At 47.7% G+C, this 23,305-nt stretch overlaps 1 protein-coding gene across 3 annotated transcripts in view; it reads right to left on the bottom strand.

Moving 5' to 3' along the window:
- Window positions 1-3,005: 3,005 nt before the first annotated feature.
- LOC122216453 (xanthine dehydrogenase/oxidase-like) overlaps window positions 3,006-23,305 on the bottom strand; it is a 64,702-nt gene continuing 44,402 nt past the window's right edge. For 2 of the 3 annotated variants that reach the window (XM_042933313.1, XM_042933314.1), the window contains exons 22-36: window positions 22,525-22,658; window positions 22,019-22,106; window positions 20,815-20,901; window positions 15,405-15,596; window positions 15,091-15,236; window positions 14,216-14,297; window positions 13,568-13,663; window positions 12,143-12,271; window positions 11,400-11,474; window positions 9,859-9,911; window positions 8,066-8,180; window positions 6,974-7,039; window positions 6,522-6,710; window positions 5,056-5,232; window positions 3,006-3,426 (exon numbers count right to left, since the gene is read on the bottom strand). In XM_042933313.1, the coding sequence (XP_042789247.1) occupies window positions 3,376-3,426; window positions 5,056-5,232; window positions 6,522-6,710; window positions 6,974-7,039; window positions 8,066-8,180; window positions 9,859-9,911; window positions 11,400-11,474; window positions 12,143-12,271; window positions 13,568-13,663; window positions 14,216-14,297; window positions 15,091-15,236; window positions 15,405-15,596; window positions 20,815-20,901; window positions 22,019-22,106; window positions 22,525-22,658 (1,680 nt within the window). In that variant the 3' untranslated portion in view covers window positions 3,006-3,375. Of the gene's footprint in view, window positions 3,427-5,055; window positions 5,233-6,521; window positions 6,711-6,973; window positions 7,040-8,065; window positions 8,181-8,851; window positions 8,885-9,858; window positions 9,912-11,399; window positions 11,475-12,142; window positions 12,272-13,567; window positions 13,664-14,215; window positions 14,298-15,090; window positions 15,237-15,404; window positions 15,597-20,814; window positions 20,902-22,018; window positions 22,107-22,524; window positions 22,659-23,305 lie in introns of all 3 variants that reach the window. The other variant, XM_042933312.1, reaches the window with a different exon arrangement.

The raw sequence follows: 23,305 nt of genomic DNA, 5'->3' as shown, positions 1-23,305 counted from the left end.
ACAAAACGAAAGGGCAGGCCCCCGGGCCCAGGGGCCACGGGGTGATGTCAAACTTCAGCAGGTCCAGGAAGCTACATGTTCCAAATAGCCTTATCCCAGGACCTAAAATAGGCAGCAAATGGTTTCCAGGCTCCCCCTAGGCTAGAGATAAAAATAACCAAGCCTCAGGGATGTTCCCAGTCCTAAACCGATAGGCTAGGCCCCTTTCTGTTCCCAGCCTTTGCCTGGGGTTCCTCCTGTGATCTCCATGCATCCTGTCGTCTCCATCCTGGCCCTCCAGCCACCCCAGCTCTGGAGTAGGGCCACGTTCCTCAGCTGCCTTTGGACAACAGTTCAGCAGCTTGGCCACGCCAGCGTTACAACCCAACACCGCCTCTGGCGGAAGAGATAGCATCCAGGGGCCTCCGGCAGCCTCTGCCAGCCTCCTGAGCCCGAGTCCGCGCTGTCAGGCTCAACGACTCCCGGTCTACAGCAGGCTCGCTGAGGGCACCGCCTGTGGTGTTTCCCCAGCAGTAAACACCCCCGAATGGAAAGTCCTCTGTGGAGTTGCGGGTAGGGCTTCTCCTTCAGAGATTCAGTGAACACTTCTTAAGGCCCCTGGGAGGGTTCAAGGAAACCCTGCAGGTAAAGCACGAAATGTGGCATCTGGCAAGTTGCAGACGCTCAGGAAAGAAGACTTGCCTTTCCCTTCCCCATACTAGCCCCGCATCAAAAGCTCACTGCCACGGGCTCTTTGGCGGAGATTTTGCCATTCTGAAGCCCTAAGTCGGCTTTAGGTCCAACTCCTGGAGGGGCCTTTGAAGACACTCGGTCCACTCCGAGATGCTCAGTCAGTTCCCTGGTAACTGATCCCAGAGGTGGTGCCCCTGGAGGCTTTGGTCTCCTGTCCGGTCGTCTTCCGCCCTCTGCAGGTCGCGGTGCGAAACTGCAGGCGCTGTTGGCAGGAACACCAGGCACCCTGCCTCACAGACTCCAGAAGGTTTACAGGTTAGGACAGCAGGGCAAGGCCAGGTGTCTGAGAACACCACCTCGGCATAACAGTGATGTACAGCGCACAGAGCGCTCGCTTGTTTGATTTTCTTAACCACCCTGCCTTGCCTCTGTTGCTAAGCTCAGGAGAGAATTCACAGTCATTATCCAGTGCTTACAGCCTGGCTAATAACAGCTGGCACATCTCCATCTTGGGCTACTGTCCTAATGTTCTAGAACATTCCAGATAGTCAATGAAACGGACCTGCATGGATCTCCATGGAACTATTAGTTCAACTTAAAATGTTACTCACTTTTAAAGAATGAAATCCGGCCATTTGTAGTAATGTGGATGGAACCGGAGAGTGTTATGCTGAGTGAAATAAGTCAGGAAAGAAAGACAGATACCATATGTTTTCACTCATATGTGGATCCTGAGAAACTGCACAGAAGACCAGGGGGGAGGAGAATGGTGGGGGGGGGGGGGAATTACAGAGAGGGAAGGAGGCAAACTATAAGAGACTCTTAAATACTGAGAACAAACTGAGGGTTGGGGGGGGGGGTGGGGTGAGGGGAAAATGGGTGATGGGCATTGAGGAGGGTACCTGTTGGGATGAGCACTGATTGTTGTATGGAAACCAATTTGACAATAAATTACATATAAAATAAAATAAATAAAATAAAATAAAATAAAATATTCCTCACTTTTAACTGTGCTGTAACATGGCTGGCATATCTAGACTATTCTGAGGAAAGGAATTTTGTAAGAAAGTGTGTGTGTGTAGTGTGAGTGCATGTGTGTGAGTGTTTTGTGTGCCTGTGTTCTCTAGAAATGAAGCTAAGATATGGCAGATATTCCCATTTGGTGAGATCATGATGGTTAATAAGCATTTCTCACATGCCAACAAGTTGACCATTTCATTTCTTAGTGGCATCAAGCGCTGGGCTCAACTGTATGGTTTGCCCTGTTCTCCCTCCATGGCCAGAGCCATGGCCCCATCTGGGACAAGGTTGGGTGTTTGGAGCAGTGAAGGCGCAGGACGATGTCACATCGTTCACCCAGCACCATACAGCGATGAAATCACCTGTTGGAACAGCTAGAGGGATGCTTGCTCCTCTCCTGTGCTCTTCACCAACTTCAAGAACTTGGGAGAATCGAAGCAGAGTTCAATAAGCCCAGATGTCACATCACAGTAAGGGAGCCACGTCTCTGATAGCTGCAGAGCCCTTACGTAACTAGAGTTTTCGGGTCGTATATTTATAGACTTTCAGAGCCAGGGAAGGCCTTAGGGATTAGTCCAGTCCAGTTCTCTCCTTCTAGAGTAAGGAAAAGCACAGAAAAGAGAAGTGACAGACTGAGGTCACACAGATAGAGACGCAGCTGGGATGAGAACCCAGGCTTCTTGACTGTGATTCTTCGGGCTGATCTTGCTTTTGGTTGCATGATTTCTAAATGGAAATTACTCTGGCAATGAATGAAGATTTTTAATTTTTTATAAAGTTTGTTGGTTTCGAGAGACAGAGAGAACATGCACATGGGAGAGGCAGAGACAGAGGGAGAGAGAGAGAGAGAGAAGGTCCCAATCAGGCTCTGTGCACTGTCAGCACAGAGCCCGGCGCGGGGCTCGATCTCACGAACCGTGACATCATGACCTGAGCCGAAATCAAGAATCAGACATTGAACCAACTGAGCCACCCAGGAGCCCCTTGAGTGAAACATTTTAAACCTGATTTCTTTTACTGTACAAAGGGGAAGAGAAAGAAACCTAGCACATTGTAGGTGCTCAGTAAATGGGTTGGTCGGCTTTGGATGCTATAGAATAATTTCCTTGCTGCCACTTAACAAGGTTAGATTAACCTTGAATTCGTTTCAGTGTCTATTCTCTTCAATGATCAAAGGTGGTTAGGGATTTGAATCTCACCCCACTGTCCCATTGCAAAGTTGACTATGGGTCAGCGGTTATAATGTGATGTTCATTGGTTTGAAGGGAAGACTCTGGTTTAGGATGGAAACTTCCGGAGGCTGGGGGGGCATCTTCTTTGAAGGACAGACACTGTCAGCACCTAAGGCTATACAGCCTTGACTGTGAGCTGGGACAGAGCACGTACACCTATTTGACATACATGATTAAAGCAGACATACAAAGACTCTCATTGCATATTAGCCACGTGGCCTCAGAGTTCTGAATTTGCTTATCATTATGTTTGCAAACCATATTTTTGATCAAAATCTTCAGCGAAAACAAAACAAAATCTTCCAATGCATTCCGTGTGCTTCCAGACATCATCCTGATGACTCACAGCACTGTCACCCCATGACATGTATAGATCATGTTCTGCAGGCATGTCTCATGCTCCATGGAAACTCCCGCGCAGCATAAGCAGACTGTGCTGGGGGCTTTCTCGTCAGACCCTCACAGACCAGGGCTTACAGCTTTCTGCAGTGCCAGTGACACACTAGGAAGGAATGATAGAAAACTCATCGCTGGGGTCTTCCCATAGCACAGGACACGTTGCCCACTCGGATGCCCATGCCACCTCCCACCACTGCCGGCCACCATTCCAAGGCCAGCCATCCCTCTGCAGTCTCAGCTGTTGGGAGTGCCCCCAGGGCAGGGCCCCCTAACTGCCTAGTCATTCCTTTGTTTTGCCAAGCACTTCCCATGTGGGAGGCACTCTAGTAGGCCCCGAAGCCACAGGAATGACCAAATATGAAAGTGGTCCCTTCACACGTGCTACACACAGTCCGTGAAATCATGGTTGGGTCATAGAATCAGTTACTCATGCAAACCTGCTGCAGGGATTTAACTCACTGGTGTGTTATAACAGAGCAAAGGGGCTTGGGTCAGAATCTGTGCTTTAGGTCCGAGGTCCTGGAGGGTTTCATTAAATCAATGAGTTCTGCATCAGATTCTTTTCAAGGAGCTAACTTGGCCACCTGGGTAAGCTTATCGGGAGCCAGGCAGCACCTCGTTTCCCAGGGAAGGGGTTTGGGAAACTGTCAGCATGTGGCCATGGTGAGAAGGTTCTGGGCTGTGGGAAGGTTGCTGCAGAGTTGTGGGCATCCTCACTGCCTAGAAACTCGACACGTGGTCTGGTGGTCTTACCCCATAGCTAAAGCTATTGGCAGATGACAGTGGCCTACCTGGGGACCCCTCAGTCTCCCTCACCCTTGGTGCTGAGGCCTGAAAAGGCAGATTGGCCTGCTTTCAAGACTTCTCCCGCAACCTCCCATCCCTGGAACCCTTTCGGTCCACGAGTACCCATTTCACCTCTAAACCAAAAAGGCCCAATAAATCTTCTATCAAATACCCAGGAGGAAATCCAACTTGGGTTATCAGGAAGAATCTGGCTCTGCTAACTCAACAGGGGCTGCTGTTGTAAAGGCAGTTGGAGGGTCCTGTGTGGGCGGAGCCCACTTCAGCACAACTCAGAGGCAACAGGGGAAGAATCTGTCCCTGCATGGTCCTCTGTGGCCAGGCGTTGCGCACTACAAGTATCATGGAAGCGCTTCCCATGGTCCAAAGACCACAGAATTCCTGCTACATGCTGCTACGTACACTAAGGTCATAACCAGCCACCACATAATACGATTAGCTGGTTTCCTAAAATACCACAAAGTCTCTGTGGGCTCCGTGTGTGCCAGCATCGGTATGGCACGTGGTCATCTCAGAACGAACGTGGTGCATCTAATCAATTCCTTAACTCCCCTTTTCGTCTCCGTCTCCACAGCACTCACACGGTGGCTTTCGCAAAGAAGGGTCCCCAAAGTGCTAGTGATGGACGCTAAAGACTAGGCTCTTCCGGACGTTTACCCATCACCCTCATCTTCAAGGGAAAAAATTAAATCTGTGGCTGACAGCTGTGCACCAAAGAGCCCTCTTTCCTCTAAGGAAGCCCAGCTACAAACTTCATTTCTTGCTCTTTTCCAGCAAGTTCGAGGAGGTGCCTCAATGGCACAAGGAAGGCAGCGAAGACCCAAGGCTGCCCAGTGGACAGACAGCCTGACATCCCGCTCTCCTCTCTGCATGGGCCGCCTCTGCCCGGCCTCCCCCCAACAGAGTGGGTGCTCGAGGGGCCTCATACCAGCCTGGTGAACTGGTCCACGCAGGCATTGCGGATCTTCTCCGGGGTGGCGGGGCTGTTTAGCTGGAAAAGCTTCTTTGCCTTACAATCTGGGTTCCCAGCTCGAGCTGCATGGATGGCATCCTTGATGGCGAAGAAGATGGAGGCTGCCAGGAAGAGGGGCGGTTCGCCGACAGCCTGGGCAGACAGAGCGCAGGACAGGGAGTCAGGCAACAGGACCCCAGCCTCTGCGCCAGGAGGGCTGGAGATGCCAGGAACCCCAGCCAGCCCCAGCGGGTCACAGCCAGCAAGGCAGGAAGGCTGCTCATAATTCTTCAGGGCTGAGATCAATCTGGTAAATGACTCAACCTCCATGGCATTCTCAACTCTTACTGTATCACTTTTCTCTGATGACACCATGCAAAGAAAATGCACCATTCAAAGCTGTTTTAAATAATTATATTTTATGGACAAAGTGTCTGACCTGAATTTGGACCCTTTCCTCGCAGTTATAAGGCTGGGGGAATCCTCTACCTGCAACTCTGACACCCACATTTACAGGCACCTTAATTATACTTGTAGGCACCCTAATTATACTTACAACGTCATCTGGAATCTAGGCATCACGACCAATAGGAATTAAACATTTACTAGCAGAGTTGGTTTTGTTCCCCCAAAGCACTGACCAGAAATTCCATGTATCAAAAGTACTAGAGATGCTTATTAAAAATGCATGTTGCAGGGTCCTACTCCAGCCCTCCTGAACCAAATTTCTAGGGACAGGTCTCACCAAAATGTATTTTTATCATGAGCCTGCAGTGATCCCAAGGCATGCTAAAGCGTGAGAGTCGATGGCGAGATCAAAAAGTGTCCCAGACCCAACCACAGTGAAGTAAATCATGAAAGGAACAAATGGGTATGTTTCACTGGTTACAAGTGATTATGTGTTTTCCTTCTTTGATTAGGACTGTATCAATCAGCTTATGGGATTTTCAACCATTTTTCATAATTACTGGGGACCGGGAGGAAATAAGGGATGACTCTAATCCTTGAGACGTGCAGATCAAGTTTCAAGTCAGGTGCCAGCCACTGAAGGAGGCACAAGGGATTGCACAGAAGTATTGCCCCATCTGCAGTGAATGTGCTATTTTTAAGGGATAACAGGGAGGGGTGTGTACCTGTGGGGTCCTCTTTAGGACCAAGCTCAAGATGCACACCTGAGACATAGATGTCGGTCAGGACTTGACCTACAGGACTGGATTAAAGGAATCTCTCCGAGTGCACCCAAAGGAGCTGGCTTTGGCCACACAGAGCTGGTGTCATCCCAGTTTTCTTTTTCCCAGGCAGGGACTGCCCATCGCTCCACCATCCTCGCCAAAACTCGTGTCAAGCACCCTGGCCTCTCCAGACAAGCCCCCTGCAGACCCACGGGGTAGGTGGGTCTTACCCCCATGTCCTCCCACAGTGCAGACCCAGGGCAACAGTACCTTGGAAGCATAGATGGCCTTCTTGTTGGGACAGTCACGGAGCAGCGACACCCTGAACTCACTGGGGATGCTGCCAAACGCAGGGATCTTGTAGGTGCTGGGGCCACGGGTGTGCAGGCTCCCCTCCGGGGAGTAGTGCAGCTCCTCCAGGGTGAACAGGCCAAGGCCCTGGACAAACGCCCCTTCTACCTGCAGGCCAGACAGAGACCATGGCCACTCTGCCTACCCCTCCCCAAGGACAGATACCGCTTCCCACAATAGGCGCCAAGCCCCACGGGGAGTGGGCGAGGAAAGAAGCTGAAAACAGCCCTCTGCAGACAGCCCAGCTGGCTCCTGCCCGGCCTGGGATCAGCTATCTGGGCCTTCGCCAGGCAGTGGTGTAGGCAGAGCGAAGGCATTAGCACTGAAGGTTGGCCAAGTCCATGACCACCCTGGTCACCCATGTGCCTTACCTGTCCAATATCAATGGCAGGGTTCAGACTGGAGCCGACATCCATGACAATGTCTGTGCGGAGGTTCTAAAGTGGATGGCAAAATACAAATAGTGTGAGAAGAAAGGAATGTGCGGAATGATAGATGGGGCGCAGTGACCCTTAAATTATTGTGTCAACCCAGATAGGACTTTCAGAAGCAGCGTGCCCTGGGCATGCTCAGGCAGGGTGCTCCTATCCCTGTCAGTCTGCACTGGCATGGTCAATGCTGAAGTTTGAGTCTGTGGCCACTAGGCAGGGGAAGGGAGTGGCCACACTCTCTGGGCGATCAGAAGGAACTGTGCACACACACACAGGCACACACACCCATGAGCAGGAAGGCTGGTTCCCAGGCTCCTGGGACTCGGAACCTGAGTCTGGAGAGATAGTGTAAGGAAGGGGACAACAAACTACATTCCACGGGCTGATTCTAGTCTGTGCCCTGTTTTTGTAGGACCTGTGAGCTAATTATGGTGTTTACATTTTCTTAAGATTTTGGAATGTTTTGTTTATTTGTGAGAGAGAGAGAGACAGAGTACGAGCAGGGCAGGGATAGAGAGAGAGGAAGACATAGAGTCTGAAACAGGCTGCAGGCTCTGAGCTATTAGCACAGAGCTGAATGTGGGGTCCAAATCCATCAACCGTGACATCATGACCTGAGCCGAAGCCGGACGTTAACCGACTGAGCCACCCAGGTGCCCCAATGGTGTTTACGGTTTTAGATGACTGACAAAAATAAGAATATGTTGCAACATGTGAAAACCATGAGAAATTCACATTCAGTGTGCACAAATCACATCGTACTGGAACACAGCCATGCCCATTTATTTGCATACATCCATGGCTGATCTTATGCTACAGTGATGGAATTGAGTAGTTGGGGCAGAGTCTTTGTGGCCCAGAGAGCCTCAAATATTTACTCTCTGGTCCTTCATCGGAAGTTTGCCAGGCTGTGACATCACACATTATTCTCCCAACCAGAAAGTGTGTCTCTACTGGCTCTTGATGTTTGCAACTCACTTGTTTCTCTTCTCTTTCCCCTAACTTAGTACTAAGATTTTGCAAACTCCTTACTTTATGATCCCCTGTTAAGCAGTCGATTTCCACTTCAGAGCAAGCCACCCCATAGCTGAAGTAGTGGAAGGGATTCCCAGAGTTCGTCTCAAAGCTGTAGCCAATGTTGGGTGTTCTGGAGGAGAAAACAGAAAACACTGCATATGTATTAAGATTAACATGCCCCCCACCTACACACACACACACACACACACACACACACAGCTTGTCCCACAAAATCCTAAGACTCCACAGGTTTTACTTATTCATTCAGCTGCCCTTCAAAAGAGTCCACATATTTTTAATATTTTGGACCTGCTAATGAAACCCAGGTATTCCAGAGTTTCTTGCCTCATGTCTGCTAGGATCTGCCAATGGCCCTTATGTGACGCCTTCTGTACAGCCCAGGGGTGTATAGTATCTGTGTGCCCGCCTCTATGTGGTAGAAGCAGGTGACACATTTGCCCAAGTTCACGAAGGACACGAAAGCCACACCCAAAGTAAGTGTTGGATTAGAGTTCAAGCTCTCAGAACCAAAGCCCCTGCCTGTGCCACCTCCTGGGCTGCTCACCTTTCTCCAGGGGAGAGTTAAGGTCAGCATCTCATGTCAGCCTGGGTGTACCTTTAACCCCTTGCCTGCATTTCTCCTTGGCTACTGGCCCCTTCTCGGTGTCAACAAATGATTCGGGGAAAGTGCTATTCATAAAAGCAGATGCTCTCTTCTACATTTTTCTTCTTTGATCCTGAGTATCTTATACAATTCCAAGTTCACACGAGCCACACGTGTGTGCGTGCATATTCTCCCACCTGGAATTCACAGTACTCTGCCTCTCCGTTTTTCTACACATAACACAGAAATAACCTGAGCTGAAGGGATCGGAATCTGCATGAAAACAAAACCAACTTGGAGCTGAGGGAAAAGGCTTCTCCCAGGAGAACCCACCAGGTCATCATCTTCACCTGGGTGTTCCTGTATCCTACCCAGTCTTACCAACTCTGACAACGGAACGAGAACATCCGAGAACATCTGTTCTAATCTCTGCCTGTGCAGGTCAAATGTCACATAACCCAAAGAGCACTGGCAAAACGTGACTTTGCCTAAAATGCATACTGAACTATTTTTCCAAACCCACTGATCTGTGAAAGAAAAGGTCCTAATTAAATTCTCCAGAGAAAACTAGAACATTATGGGAGATAGCAAATTGGATCCCATCTTCTTCCAGCCTTTACATCAGCTGGGCGGGGTCTCTAGCTCTTCGTACTGCTACTGGAGTTCAAAGTAGCAGAAGGCGTGTGCTCTTTTCCAAGTCCCACGTCAAGTTCCCCTGAACTCTGCACTTTGTAACGAGACCACGTGTTCTAAATCTTCCTCTCTTTCTGTCCCAGGAAAGCCTCCGTAAAGAAAGCCAACACACACAGCAGAGTAACTAACACACAAGGGTAACGCCACACAGCAGACAGCCCTGGGTCTAGGGGAATGCCGAGGGAGGGATGGTCCCACCACGTCATAAATGAGGAAAAGGGCTCAGAGAGAATCCCTCATTTCTCCAAATGGAATGGTACCCTTTAAGACCAGAACTAGAACACAGGTCTTCTCTTAATGGCAGCTCATGCTTTTGCCTCCTTGGCACATAGGTTGGCAAAGCCAGGTATTCCAGAGCTTCTTTCAATTGAAATTGGCACAAGTCCACTGAAGCGTCTCGGTGGGACTGCTCTCTCCTGACCAAAGGCTGAGAGCATTTGGTGCGGGAGGGGACTTCAGAGGCTAGGATGACCACAGTTTGTGAGGTGGGTGACAGCAGCACTGTCCTTACGTATAAAACCCGGTAGCAGACAAGCTCACTGCGTCCAGGTAGGCAGCTGTGACCTGAAGAGAGGAAAGAGACAACAGGAAGGGCTGAGCATGGGTGCCAGAATCCCTGACCCAGCACTAAGTTTTCATGAGCTTCCCCTTCTCCTCCGGAAGCTGACTGACTATTTGTACCAGTGGTCCTCGCTTCCACACCCTGCCTCACATTCTCATTGCACTGGGTGACCGCACTGTGCTCTCACCTGCACTAGGTCCCCGCCATTGGAAGCCTGGGGGACTACAGTAGCCTCCTCCCCCATCACATAGCCTCCCCACGCTGCCAGGTAGCCCAACCCAATCACAGTGAGCATCTTAACATACCATACTGCCTACATCACTCCCCTACTCTGTAACTTTGGCTGACTCCCCATTGTCCATAGAGCAAATGCTTCACATTAAGGACCCCAATCCTCTCTCTGGCTTTATGTTGCCCACGTGTCATCACCATGCCAGCCAAACTCATGTATTTTAGTCCCTCCATGTTCCCACACCTCTGCACCTCCATTCGTGTGGTTCCTGCATTGTATCTCTCCCGATCCTTTTCTCCCCTCAACGACCAGCTCAAGTTTGCCTCTCCGGGTCTCCTCGCTAAAATCCAAACTACCAAAATCAACCTACATTCGTGGGGTATATGTGTGCGGTATCTGTGAGTGTGGAAGGGAAGTAGAGGTCACGTGCGGCACAATAAGGCGAGTGGGTCTGAGAAAAATAGCTATTTTCTTTGAGTCTATGGAGGGAGACTAGTACAATCTGAGGTGGGTCAGGTGTGGGCTCATTTTCTATGTTCCCACTGTGCTCACTTTCCCACCCCAACTCTACTCTGGGAGATAGTAAAGCAGGGCTGCCACTGAGATGTCTGCTTGTTGGAAGAGATGAAGCCCCCTGCCTGCCCCCCGAGAGAGACTTCCTTACCACTTCCCTCTGAGGGTTCCTGACACACAGGCACCAAACCAGAAACCAGAGAACTGGACTCATTCTTGTGATGAGACGAGTGGCTTGCCTGCCACTTGTAAAAAACCACAGGAAGGATATAAACTCTTGGGAAATGTCTTTTTCCCCACTCCTTCACAGATGGAGCCTCAGTGGACCCAGACTCCAGAGCTGAGGAAGGGGAAGTACTGCGAAGCAGCCCTCAGAGAGCAGGTTTGAGGAAAACCAGACTCCTCAAGCCTCAGGACAAGCGGGGTATGGAACCAGGCCCGAGTCAGGCACCTTCAGCGGTCACCCTACCTTCTCAGGCTCAGGGCAGCCAAACCCCCAGTCGCCATGGGGTTGTCAAGATCCTGGCTCAGAAGTTTTCCTCCAGTGCCTTCCCTCCACTATGAAAACCCTAGAGAAAGGGGCCCAGCAAGGTGGAGCATTTACTTGTGCTGTGGAACCCTATGGAACACTCAGCTTCTCTGCCTCTGGGACTAGATCGTGACCTATTCCTGCTGCGGCAGGGACAGAGAACCTGCCTTTAATTTCTCTCCTCTTCAAAAGCACGTTGGATCAGCTCAGACTTACCCAGTCTTCCCAGGAGCCACTGGGATTCTTTTTCTTGAAGGGTTCCAGCCTTTTCAGAATGGTCTGACAAGCTTCCTAAGAACACATGCCCACACACCAGACATATCAGTCTTCCGCATCTCCTGGCCCAGGCAAAACCCCAAGGGCTTCAGCAAGGCTACCTCCAAGTAATGCTGTGCCCAAGGTGCCACTCAAATAGTCTTGCCACCCTCTTAGGAATGACTGGGTGGCTTCCACTCCAGGACCCTGCCACAGGAACGGGCATTGGCCCTTGCTGGGAGAACACCCGATTCTTAGGCTACAGAAGATGAAATATTTGAGGGAACCCAAAGGAAGTGACTTCTCCCATCAAACTCATCTGTTAATTACAGCCTCTATGTGGAAAGAGAAGTGAGTTGGTCTGACCTGGCCAGCTGCAAAATCGAATTCCAACTTCAGTCCATGGTCTTGTGGCCAGTTCTAACACTGGGGAGTATGTCTTTGCAGAATGCCCCCTGGGACCCTCCAAGTCTCCTCCCCATCCTACACTCATCCTTCTTGACTTTGACAGAAGTGATTGTGGCTTTTAGGTCTCTCTTTCAACATGGTGTTGGGAGGAACAGCATTCTCTTGGATAAGACAGCCAAAGGCATGGCCACAGCCAAAGAGCCTATAAGGACCATTCCAGCTTCCACCCCAGGGAGCGCTCTGGGCCCAAAGCCCTTGACTGGCCCTCAGCTCTGCTGGCTCCCCAGGCTCCTTACATAGATGGCCTGTCCGTTGAGGTCAGTGCTGACGGAGGCAGCTGTGGGAGACGTGTTAGGCACGGTGTTCGTGCTTGTCTCGCTGATGTAAATCTTAGAGGTGGGGATTTTCAGTGCTCTGCTGGCCACCTGAGAAAAGAGACAACATCACTTTCTCAGGGAGGGCTTGGCATGGGGCTTGGCTGCCTTCTCCCCAAGACCGTTTAAGGTTCACCATTACAGGCAATATAATAATTTTATAAGCCATAAGCCCACTGAGACTGGGATGTTCTTATATCTGTCTCAATTGGAAGCAAAACTTTATGGAGTGATTTTGCTACAAAAAAAAAAAAATTCATAAACCTAATGGTGACTAGCTAACCTTTCTAAAGCTAACCTTGGCTTTTTAAAAAATCTACTCTGGCCAGTCCATGAGCTAAGCAGGTGTTCCAACTCTACTCCAGTTCCAATGTCCTAGCTCCTCTGTGTGGGGGAAGCCTTTATACACACAACACAGCCACTTACACAGTGTTAGGCAAGGTCATCAAAAATATGTGACCAACCAGGGGGCTCCCCGGGGCTCAGTTGGTTAAGCGTCTGACTCCTGGTTTCAGCACAGGTCATGATCTCACAGTTCATGAGTTCAAGCCCCGAGTCAGGCTCTGCACACTGACAGTGCAGAACTCTCTCTCCCTCTCTCTTAGTCCCTCCCCTGCTCATGCTCTATCTCTCTCAAAATAAATAAGTAACCTTTTTTGTTTTTTAATGTGACCACCAGTTGACCCATGAGCTGGACTCAAAGGATCAGAGGCTCCTCACCACTTCCCCTGTCCTTGGAATGTGGGTTCTGCTTGCCTTTCTGGCTCTTGGATGCTGCTTCTAGGACACAGCCTCGAGATGATGACGTGGGATTGAGAACACCTGCACAGTACCTTGGCTAAACCCAGTTGAGGCCTCTCTCCCTACAAACGTTTAAGATTTGGTGGGCGGGGGTAGGGATCCATTCGTCTTGCTGCCACCCAAGGCAAGCCTCTCATGTAAGTTCCCTTTGCATCTTAGAACTGTGACCTGCCAACCTGGGCCTCTTTTTTCTGTCTGCCTCTGCCCTCTGAGTCCAGGGGCCAGTTTCAGATTACTCCCAAGAAGCTCCCGAGCAATTTGTAAACCAACACAACCCCACGGCCCTAGAATGTGGGTAACGGAAGTGACCTGAGTGGTCACCCGGCCAACCGCTTTGCACAGAGGAAGACACAGAGTCCAAGAAGGGAGAAGACTTGCCCGAGGTCACACGAAAATGGGCAGCAGAGCCGGGACCGACCACAGCTGAGGCCGGCTTCTGCTTCTAAGGTGTGCCACCACTCACTTGCTCATAGCATCCTCCCTCACATGGATGCCATGATGTCGGAGAGGACCCCCCCCCCCCGCCCCCATGTGCAGGCTGCTCACCTGGACCATCTTGGTGTGAAGACCTTGGCCCATCTCAGTGCCTCCATGGATCAGCAGCACAGAGCCATCTGTATACACGTGAACCAGGGCTCCTGCCTACAGGAAGAGAAGGATTCCAAACACAAAATTGGGTCAATCCTAACTCAGCCAGATGCTTGGGGCCAATATTTCTGGAGCCCAGGAGAAAGAAAACCGGAAGCAGCATTTTGGATTAAAGCCTCAGACTCAAATTAAAGCACCGTGAATCTTGTGATTTAATCATGTAGCCCTTCAATAGTTCCCGAAAAATTTCCACTCTCTCTCTTTCTGTGTGTCTTCCACAGAGGGAAGGAGGTCAAATGTCTTTGTGCTCATTTTTAGATGAAGCCATAGGATCAGAAAGGCAGAGTAGCTGTCTGTAGCCCTTTAGTCAGGAAGAAGGAGACCTGAGAGTTGACCCCAGATCTCTGAGTCTCGTGCTGCCTTCACTGACCTGTGACATCCTGGACAAATAGGGATATGCAAGTTCAAGTCCATTTAAACAGCAGAGAGCCCCTCCACTCTGCTCTGGTACCAGCCACAATGGCCTTTCCCATGTGATAGTGCAGTCAGAGGGGGAAATGGGGCCCCAGCCCAGTGGAGACTCAGAAAATTATATAAGGCACTTACCTGATTTAGAAAAGGAATAGAGAAGCTTACTCCATACTTGGTAGGAATTATGGACAACCCTCTCTTCTTCCAACAATTCTCCCTGGAGAAAAAAGGAAGAGTCTCATAGAACCTTTTCTATCATGGTTGTGTCAGCTCAGATGTAGTTTCAGTCAACATCTTTGTAAAGTTGGAACAAGGCATCCTTGGAGCAGCCCACATGGTACTTATCATAACTGAGTTGTGCCCCAGTTGGGTAAACCAAATGAAAAAGGGGTGCGATTTGTGTTCTTCAGCTCTGCTGAAGGAGGACCCAACCCTGAGGGTCTGCACTTGAAAGTATCATCACTTCCTCCCAGAATGGAGCTCAGGCAGAGTCAGGGTGCCCTGGTGACCTTGGACTGTGATTGTACCAGGGAAGACAGTCACTTATGACACTCACTGATGATAGTGGTAACACCTTCTCTGTGCTTTCTGTTTGGTTTTCTGGGCACCTCAGTGAGGAATCAGGGCCAGTGTAATTACCCCCACTTTGCAGATGCTGAAACTGGGGCCCAAGGAGATGGAGTAACTGTAAGGTCACAGTGATAGATTCATGTTAGAGGCCACTGTAAAACTGTGGTATTCTTAGTCCTCGACTGGTGTGCCCCAACAGCAGATGAGTGTAAAAGTGAACCATATTGATGGGCTATACTGAGTGCAGGCTGTATATGCCCATCTGCCCCTAGGCTGAACAAATCATTTGAGTATCTTAAAGAGAAGGCTGGGAGTGGTCAGCAAACTCAGCACCCTCAAGCACCTTACTAGCTTGGTATTCTGAGTATGGCAAATGGGCTGTGGAATATGAAACCCGAAAGAATGCCAGAATATCAGACTCCTCCCCTCCCGGTGCTTACTCGTTGAACTTGTCAACCTCCCTCTTCCGGGCATGATACTGAGAGCTTGCTAGGCATTCATCCCAGCACCTGAACAAGTTGAACCCCTCAAGCTTCTGGTTGAAGTGGGTCAGGTCCCCTTCCTTATACATGTTTTTCCTTCGCACCTTTGCAAGGAGAGAGACACTGAGGCCTTGTTGGTGGCAAGAGATGAACGGATACAACCTAAAGTTAAGGATCCAACCCCTCTCCTCTGCCCCCATGGGAAATGCCCAAGACACAAATCACTGTCCCCTCAAAGTAGGTGAACCTGTGCCACCAAATTCCCAGCTTACTTCCTCTGCCGGCAGCCCACAGGTCACTGCGACTTCACTCATCCAATACTCGGCAATGAGCATTGCCTGGGGCCCCCCAAAGCCCCTGAAGGCTGTGTTGGAGGGCAGGTTGGTCTTGCACATCCGCCCAGTGCCCCGGATGTTGGGGACGTTATAACTGTTGTCTATGTGGAATAGAGCTCGTTCCATTATCTGCAGCAGAGGAAACCAAAATGGGAGAGAGCAGTGCACCGATTTCATTGGCTCCTCAAGAAAGGGATGTTGAGGGCTGCACCCATCCTTGCCTTTCCAGCCCCACTGGTCACTGCTCCTCCTCAGGCCCAAATTATTTCTTCTCTGATACGGCAACAGACTCCTTACTGGGCTCCTGGCCTCTGTGTCTCTCCCTCCTCTAATCTCTGCCTCAAACTACAACATAAGGTCATTTCGTGTCAACCTCTTGCTTAAAAATGGCACTTAATCTTTTCGGAGTAAAGTTCATACATCTTTCAGCATGGAACTCAAGACTCTTTATGACTTTTCCCCAATATATTTTTTCCTCTCTTCTGACTATATGTTACTCTCACCTGATATGCCCGCCCTCCCCTGCACGTTTCCCATCTACTAACATCCTCATTCAGTTCCTCCCTGGGGAAGCCCTTCCCAGACTCCCCAGTTAGGACTGGTCAGTTGCCTCTCTTAAAAAAGAAATTAAAAAAGAGGTGATTTTACGAATTATTTTTAATTTTTTAATGTTTATTTATTTTCTTGAGTGATAGAGAGATAGAGCACAAGTGGGGGAGGGGAAGAGAGAGGGAGACAGAATCTGAAGCAGGCTCCAGGCTCAGAGCTGTCAGCACAGAGCCTGATGCAGGGCTCGAACTCACGGACCACGAGATCATGTCCTGAGCCAAAGTCAGACGCTTAACCGACTGAGCCACCCAGGCACCCTTGAATTCTTTTTAAAGCAGTTTCTTTTCCCATTGAAGTTGTATGGCAAGTAGTTTAAAGAGTCCAATACTTCGTGAAGTACATTTTTGAAACTTGCATGTCTGAAATGTCTTTCTTCTACTCTTACCCTTAACTAATGATTTGGATATATATAGGATTCTTGGTTGGAATTAGGTTTTCCGGTTTCCCTCAACATTCTGAAGGCATTTTGGTAGTGCATTCGAGCTCTCCAGTATTGACAAATCCAATCGATGTCTTTCCAGTTCTTGGAAATAGTTATGTTTTTCTCCTCCCTGCAAGTTGTAAAATGTTTATCTCCAGGTTTCTCCAAGTTCACAGTGATATAACTTAGCATAGTTCTATTTTCCTTCATTGTGCTTGTTACTGGATCGGCTCTTTTAACCTTAAAGTGTATGCCCATTAGTTTGAGGAGATTTCTTTTTTTTTTTCAATATATGAAGTTTATTGTCAAATTGGTTTCCATACAACACCCAGTGCTCATCCCAAAAGGTGCCCTCCTCAATACCCATCACCCACCCTCCCCTCCCTCCCACCCTCCATCAACCCTCAGTTTGTTCTCAGTTTTTAAGAGTCTCTTATGCTTTGGCTCTCTTCCACTCTAACCTCTTTTTTTTTTTTTCCTTCCCCTCCCCCATGGGTTTCTGTTAAGTTTCTCAGGATCCACATAAGAGTGAAACCATATGGTATCTGTCTTTCTCTGTGTGGCTCATTTCACTTAGCATAACACTCTCCAGTTCCATAGTTTGGGGAGATTTCTTGAGTTACTTCTTGATAGTTGCCTCCTCTCTCTTGTTTCCATTCTTTCTCTCTGAAACTTCTATCGTTTGGGTCTCCTGGACTAGTCCTCGAATTTCATTGTATTTTCTTTCCAATTTTTCTGTATTTTTTTTCTTCTGTTTGGAGAGATTTGCTGAAGTGTCTTTCAACCCTTTTGCTTTCAGAGTTTTATCTCACCAGAGTTAGTTTTTATTCTCCAAATGCTTCATGTTTATGGCCTCCTATTCTTTCTTGAAGGTGTAATAACTCATCTTCCTGATGAGATCAATGGCAGCTTTTATTTGTTCGTTTCATTTTGGGTTTGGTTTACTTCCCACGTATATTCTCTCTCTCAGACAGGCTGCTTTTCGTGCCCTTGATTATTTTAGTCTTAGTCATCCTAAATGTTTTGAGTATGTCTCAATTAATTCCGTTTTTGCTTTCCCTTAGCACTCTGTCTAACTTGTACTTCTATTTCATTTTGTGTTTTTTTTTAAATTTTTTTTAAAGTTTATTGATTTTTGAGACAGAGAGAGACAGAGCATGAACAGGGGTGGGTCAGAGAGAGGGAGGGAGACACAGAATATGAGACAGGCTCCAGGCTCTGAGCTGTCAGCACAGAGCCTGATGCGGGGCTCGAACTCACAAACTGCGAGATCATGACCTGAGCCAAAGTCAGACGTTTAACCGACTGAGCCACCCAGGCACCCTTGAATTCTTTTTAAAGCAGTTTCTTTTCCCATTGAAGTTGTATGGCAAGTAGTTTAAAGAGTCCAATACTTCGTGAAGTACATTTTTGAAACTTGCATGTCTGAAATGTCTTTCTTCTACTCTTACCCTTAACTGATGATTTGGATATATATAGGATTCTTGGTTGGAATTAGGTTTTCTGGTTTCCCTCAACATTCTGAAGGCATTTTGGTAGTGCATTCGAGCTCTCCAGTATTGACAAATCCAATCGATGTCTTTCCAGTTCTTGGAAATAGTTGTGTTTTTCTCCTCCCTGCAAGTTGTAAAATCTTTATCTCCAGGTTTCTCCAAGTTCACAGTGATATAACTTAGCATAGTTCTGTTTTCCTTCATTGTGCTTGTTACTGGATGGGCTCTTTTAACCTTAAAGTGTATGCCCATTAGTTTGAGGAGATTTCTTTTTTTTTTTTTTTTCAATATATGAAGTTTATTGTCAAATTGGTTTCCATACAACACCCAGTGCTCATCCCAAAAGGTGCCCTCCTCAATACCCATCACCCACCCTCCCCTCCCTCCCACCCTCCATCAACCCTCAGTTTGTTCTCAGTTTTTAAGAGTCTCTTATGCTTTGGCTCTCTTCCACTCTAACCTCTTTTTTTTTTTCCTTCCCCTCCCCCATGGGTTTCTGTTAAGTTTCTCAGGGTCCACATAAGAGTGAAACCATATGGTATCTGTCTTTCTCTGCATGGCTCATTTCACTTAGCATAACACTCTCCAGTTCCATAGTTGGGGAGATTTCTTGAGTTACTTCTTGATAGTTGCCTCCTCTCTCTTGTTTCCATTCTTTCTCTCTGAAACTTCTATCGTTTGGGTCTCCTGGACTAGTCCTCGAATTTCATTGTATTTTCTTTCCAATTTTTCTGTATTTTTTTTCTTTTGTTTGGAGAGATTTGCTGAAGTGTCTTTCAACCCTTTTGCTTTCAGAGTTTTATCTCACCAGAGTTAGTTTTTATTCTCCAAATGCTTCATGTTTATGGCCTCCTATTCTTTCTTGAAGGTGTAATAACTCATCTTCCTGATGAGATCAATGGCAGCTTTTATTTGTTCGTTTCATTTTGGGTTTGGTTTACTTCCCATGTATATTCTCTCTCTCAGACAGGCTGCTTTTTGTGCCCTTGATTATTTTAGTCTTAGTCATCCTAGATGTTTTGAGTATGTCTCAATTAATTCCGTTTTTGCTTTCCCTTAGCACTCTAACTCGTACTTCTATTTCATTTTGTCTTTTATTATCTGTCTCCCCCACCGTACCATGAACCTCCCGGGGCAGAAACAATGCCATCTATTCTTCTTTATGTTGCCACCCTAGGCGCTCAATAAATGTTCGCTGGATTGGATTTAAAAGCTTCTAAGATCTTTGGGGACAAGCACTGTATCTTTTTCAACCTGATTTTTCCAAAACACCTAGAGGCCCAGGTTGCAAATGGTGAGAAGACTAAATGTGTTGCTTATTTTGAGCAGTTTTTACACTGCATCTGAAGTGTGAAGTTTTATAATGGAACCGGTTAGCCCCTAGCAAGGAGGAGTGGCATGGGGAGTGGGGACTAACAGGAACTTCTGTTTGCCCTGAAATGTCTGACTGACTTTTATAAGAAAAGTCTACACGTTTGTACCTAGTATGGTTATAATTTTTGGATTTAAAAAAATTATAAAAAGTAATACCACAAAGGTAACTGCTAATTTCAAAATCAACAAAATTAACACAAAGTTAACACAAATTAACAAAATTTCATGTCTATACAAGACTAGTATGAGAATGTTCAATGTAGCCTTATCCATAAAAGCTGAAAACTAGGAACAACTCAAAAGTCTCTTCAGTGGTGAGTAGAAAACAAAAAATGGCCTATCCATATAATGAAATATCATCAAGAGAAAAGAATGAAGGACTAAGGAATCTTAAAATATTATCCTGAGGGGCGCCTGGCTGGCTCAGTCAGAGAAACGTGCGACTCTTGATCTCAGGGCTGTGAGTTTGAGCCCCACGCTGGATGCAGAGATCACTTAAATAAATAAAACTATAAATAAATAATTGAACCTGAGAAAAAAAGTCAAACACAAAAGATTACACAGTGTATGAGTCTATTTATATGAATGGACTACAAGAGGACAATCTATAAAGACAGAAAGTAGATTGGTGGATGTCTGGGCTGGGTAGCGGGTGAGAACGGGAGTGATGGAAAGAGATGACGTTCAGGTAATGGAAGTGTTCGAAAATTACAGTATGATAATGGTTACATAATTCTTAATATTTACTAAAAACCCTTAAATTGTATATTTCAGTGAAACTGTTACCAAAAAAAAGAAGAAAGAAATTCATTACTTAAAATTCAAACACCACGAAAAATGTGTTACACAGAAAATGATAGTGAGTGATCCCCTCACCTTCATCCCATCTAATCACTGTTTAGTGTATGTTCTTTTGGAATTTTCCATGCACATCATTATATATATAATACATATATATATATACATATATATGTGTATATATATGTAAAACAGAGGTATATTTTCATTTTACAGACACATATACACAATGTCACCATAATCTGCATAAAATTTTGTAAGTCATTTGGCTTGCTTGGCAAAATATCTGAAAAATAAGGAAGGATTTCCTTTTCTTTTTATTATTACTATGATTTCTTTTTTTTTTTTTTTTTTTTGATGCAAGACTCGATCTCAGACCGTGAGTTCATGACCTGAAGTGAAATCCGATGATGATGCTTAACTGACTGTGCCACCCAACACCCCAAAGGAAGAACTTCCAATGAGAAAAGTAATAGGATTATCTCTGTGCTTTAGAATTTAACCAGGGGTAGAAAGCCTGAAGGTGGAGACCAATGGGGAGGCTACTGCAATAGTCCCAGGCAGGAAGTGAGGAGGCCTGTACCTATGGGGCTGTGGGGCCTGCCCATGACCTCCCAGTCACTCCCCTCATGCAGGTGCGCACCCTACTTACATACTGGGAGAGATCCAGGGTGTTCCCCGCATTGCTGTAGTGTTCCACCTTCAGAGCCACAACCCTCCCAGTCTTCATGAAGCCAACCTGATGAAAACGAGAGTGAGTTCTCGATAGCCCCTTCCTCCACCTAACCCGAGTCATCCTCTCCCACTTATGCTACCTGGAGGAAGCAGAAAGAACAAGACATCATACCATGAAAACAAAGTCACTGGAGCTAACAGGTAAAGCAGAGAGGACCTGACATCTCTCCAGTGACGCTCCATGGGTCCTCAACTCTGGACACACCCTCTCCCCATGCTCCCCCTTCCTTCTACCTAGAACCTAGTACCACTGGCTCTGGTTCTACGAGAGGGAGTGAGGAAGCAGAAAGGGGAGAGCCAGGAAGAGAAACAGAGAGATACTGGAGATATGCCTCACACATTTTGGCCAGCAAGCCACAGCAACCAGGAATGTGCACAACAAGCAGGAATGTGCTTTCACATCCCTGACCTTAGGTAGCCATCAGAACAAATTTTATAGGCCGTTTCATAAGTAAGGACCTGGGACTTTCTTCAGGTCTGCAAGAATTTGGGAAGAAGGGAAATATAATCCCTTCAGGGGAGTTCAATCAGGAAACAAAACGAGAAGAGGTCACAGGGGGAATGTTCAAAGCCACCTAATGGAGAGAAAGGGCTCCCAGACTGGGATCTGTCAGGTTGTACTAGTGTTTAGAGGGACAGGATGCTGGTCATCCACAGAGACTCAGCAAAGGGACCGCCACCCCTGGTCTGGTGGAGCAGGTGCCCACCCTAACAACCTGGAAGCTTTATTTCTCACTGTAAATTATAAAGTAGTCATTCTGATCTTTGCATCTGGCTATGAACACATTAGGTCATTCTGCAGGAGGGATTTACCCCAGGGCTACTGAAAACTCATGCTTCTGAGCCCGAGAGGAGAAAGACTAGGTACGGGCCAGAGAAAATTCACAAAAGGTGTAAACATCACGCTGTGACCTCACTAGGGAGGTGGCCGGCCAGCCTCACCTTTCTATGTTGCTGTTGGCAGATTTAAATTTTTCCCATTGCTATTTCTTCTTTCAACTTCTACAAGTATTCGTGAAAAACATAAGAGAACATCCCAAGATCCCTGGATCTTCATCTCCAGGTTTCCCAGTGAGATGGCATTCCCCTTCCGCCCCGACATAGCTCCCGACAACTAGAACCTTGTATCTGGCCAAGAAGGGATGTCTGCCACCAGTTATCAGCATGTCCTCATCACGATCCAGCATGCAGCGCACGGGGCGGCCCGTCCTAAGGGAGGCATCAGAGGGTTAGCACCCTTGGAGGTTCTGCAACAGCCCAGTCCTTGGGTCTCAGGGAGGAAGCAAGGGAGACTTCTTTTTCCACCTGGCGCACAAGCGGACTGGAGCTGGGTTGCTTCACTGTCTAGAAATAAAGCTGCTGGACACATGGGGAATATAAGGATATGATGTGTGCCCTTGCCTTGAGGGCCCTCACAGCCAGGCAGGGGAGGCTAAACATGGATCCATGCATCGAACACAAAGAAACACGTGGTGTTACCCTCACCCCAGTGCCTAAGAGTTCTAAAAGCAGAAGGCTGTGACAATTCAAAGCAAGAGAAATCTACTTCTAAAAGGGAGAAATCCAGAAAGCCTTCTTGGCAGAGGCAGCCTTATTCTCCTCCTCTGAGCTGGCTAGGGGGACTCACTTGTATGCAGCCAGGGCCACTGCTGTAGACACCAGACTGCTCCGGGTGTCTTTCCCTCCAAAGCCTCCTCCCATTCTCTTCACCCGGACCAAAATCCGGTTTGCCGGAACCCCCAACATGTTTGCAACAAAGCTCTGTGGACAAAAGAAAAATTACTTGCACTGAACACATCATCTGGACTTACCTCACCCTGACCTAGAGCCGCCCGCCCTCCGCAAGCCTACTTAGTGCCGTCAATTCTGAAATTCCTTGATTCCGGAATCCCCCTCACCTCCCCAGGCAGCCCTTGATCTCGAGGTGCTGAAGTCTAACACTCATTAGTCAGTGCAGACTGAATTCAGACACTTGTTTCTAGCAAGGGGGGTCAGCGGCTGGCCACAGCAGACTTTCAGAGTCAAAGTTCATTTCATCCAGCCAAGAACTGGTGAGTTGCGGGGGTAGGACCAGCTGCCCACAATGCTGGCCAGTACTGTCGCCTTACCAGCAATAGAGAAATGGGGAGCCGCCATATTTGAGCTGCCACAGATAATTTAGTGGTCTCTGTGGCTATCACTAAACCCATCACCCACGTTTTACAGATGAGGAGCCTGAGATCGGATATGATTTGACCAAGGCCATATCTCACTGGAAAAATAAAAACCAACTCTTATTAGATGCCATCCTAGTAGTAAACAACTAGTCATTACAACACCCTACCAGGCCCATTGTATGGAAGAGGAAACCAAGAAAGGTTATGTCACAACTCAGTGACACAAGCTTGTTTGTTGATAGGGTCTGGCTC

Source organism: Panthera leo, chromosome A3, assembly GCF_018350215.1.
Source record: "Panthera leo isolate Ple1 chromosome A3, P.leo_Ple1_pat1.1, whole genome shotgun sequence".
Taxonomy (NCBI): domain Eukaryota; kingdom Metazoa; phylum Chordata; class Mammalia; order Carnivora; family Felidae; genus Panthera; species Panthera leo.
This window is presented reverse-complemented; position numbering and strand designations above follow the sequence as displayed.